The sequence below is a fragment of the Vombatus ursinus genome, unplaced genomic scaffold (genome assembly GCF_900497805.2).
Source record: "Vombatus ursinus unplaced genomic scaffold, bare-nosed wombat genome assembly UNPS02014820.1, whole genome shotgun sequence".
Lineage (NCBI taxonomy): Eukaryota > Metazoa > Chordata > Mammalia > Diprotodontia > Vombatidae > Vombatus > Vombatus ursinus.
This window is the reverse complement of record NW_020954598.1, coordinates 21420380-21421057: the sequence shown is the minus strand read 5'-3', so window position 1 is coordinate 21421057 and position 678 is coordinate 21420380. Positions and strand designations below refer to the sequence as shown.

The following is a 678-nucleotide window of genomic DNA, read 5'->3' as shown; positions in this document are numbered from 1 at the left end:
TCTTTTTTTTTTTTTTTTTTTTTTTTTAAATAGTATGCATCTCATTTCTGGGAAAATTTTACCAAGACCTTAAAGACAGAGATGTCACATTTTCCCCAAGCAACATTGAAAATGAACTTATGAAGTTTTGCAATGATGCAAAAGGAAAAGAAAATCGTTTGGTGAGTATGCCATGTCTTGGCCTTCTCTAGATGGCCTTATCAAAATCCATTGATAAAAGACAGTTCTTTCCATGCTGAAGTCCTATTCTAAGAACTTAATCTGTGCTCATTGAGTTCAGCCTTTAAGCTCAACAGTTGGTTTACCAGCCAGCTTTTCTCCCTGTAGTTCTTACCACAAGCAAGGTAAGGTAATTCAAGATAAAGTAATTCAGGACTGGAATAATCTTCCGTAACTTCAAACAACTTCTACGGAGTGTTATATATACTAGTGTCAGAATGGGTTTATTCTTGTGGTCAGAGATAAAAAACATTATCTTGAAGTTAGAAGTGCCAGAAAGGAAGTATTTGACTTCCAGTTCCTTTTGGAGATCTGATTGTTAAAAGTGTGAATGACACTAGAATAACTTAGGATATAGAATATAAAACTACATTTTTAAGAAAAAATTTTGACTCTGTAATATTGACTATTGTTTAATATGGGCTGTCCCCCCTGCCTCTTCCCTCCTTAACTCTACCT

At 34.4% G+C, this 678-nt stretch overlaps 1 protein-coding gene across 1 annotated transcript in view; it reads left to right on the top strand.

Moving 5' to 3' along the window:
* Positions 1–678, top strand: part of MANF (mesencephalic astrocyte derived neurotrophic factor) — a 6362-nt gene that overhangs the window by 3364 nt on the left and 2320 nt on the right. The window contains exon 2 of the mRNA XM_027837103.1: positions 34–161. Coding sequence (XP_027692904.1) covers positions 34–161 — 128 coding nt within the window. The remainder of the gene's footprint in view (positions 1–33; positions 162–678) is intronic.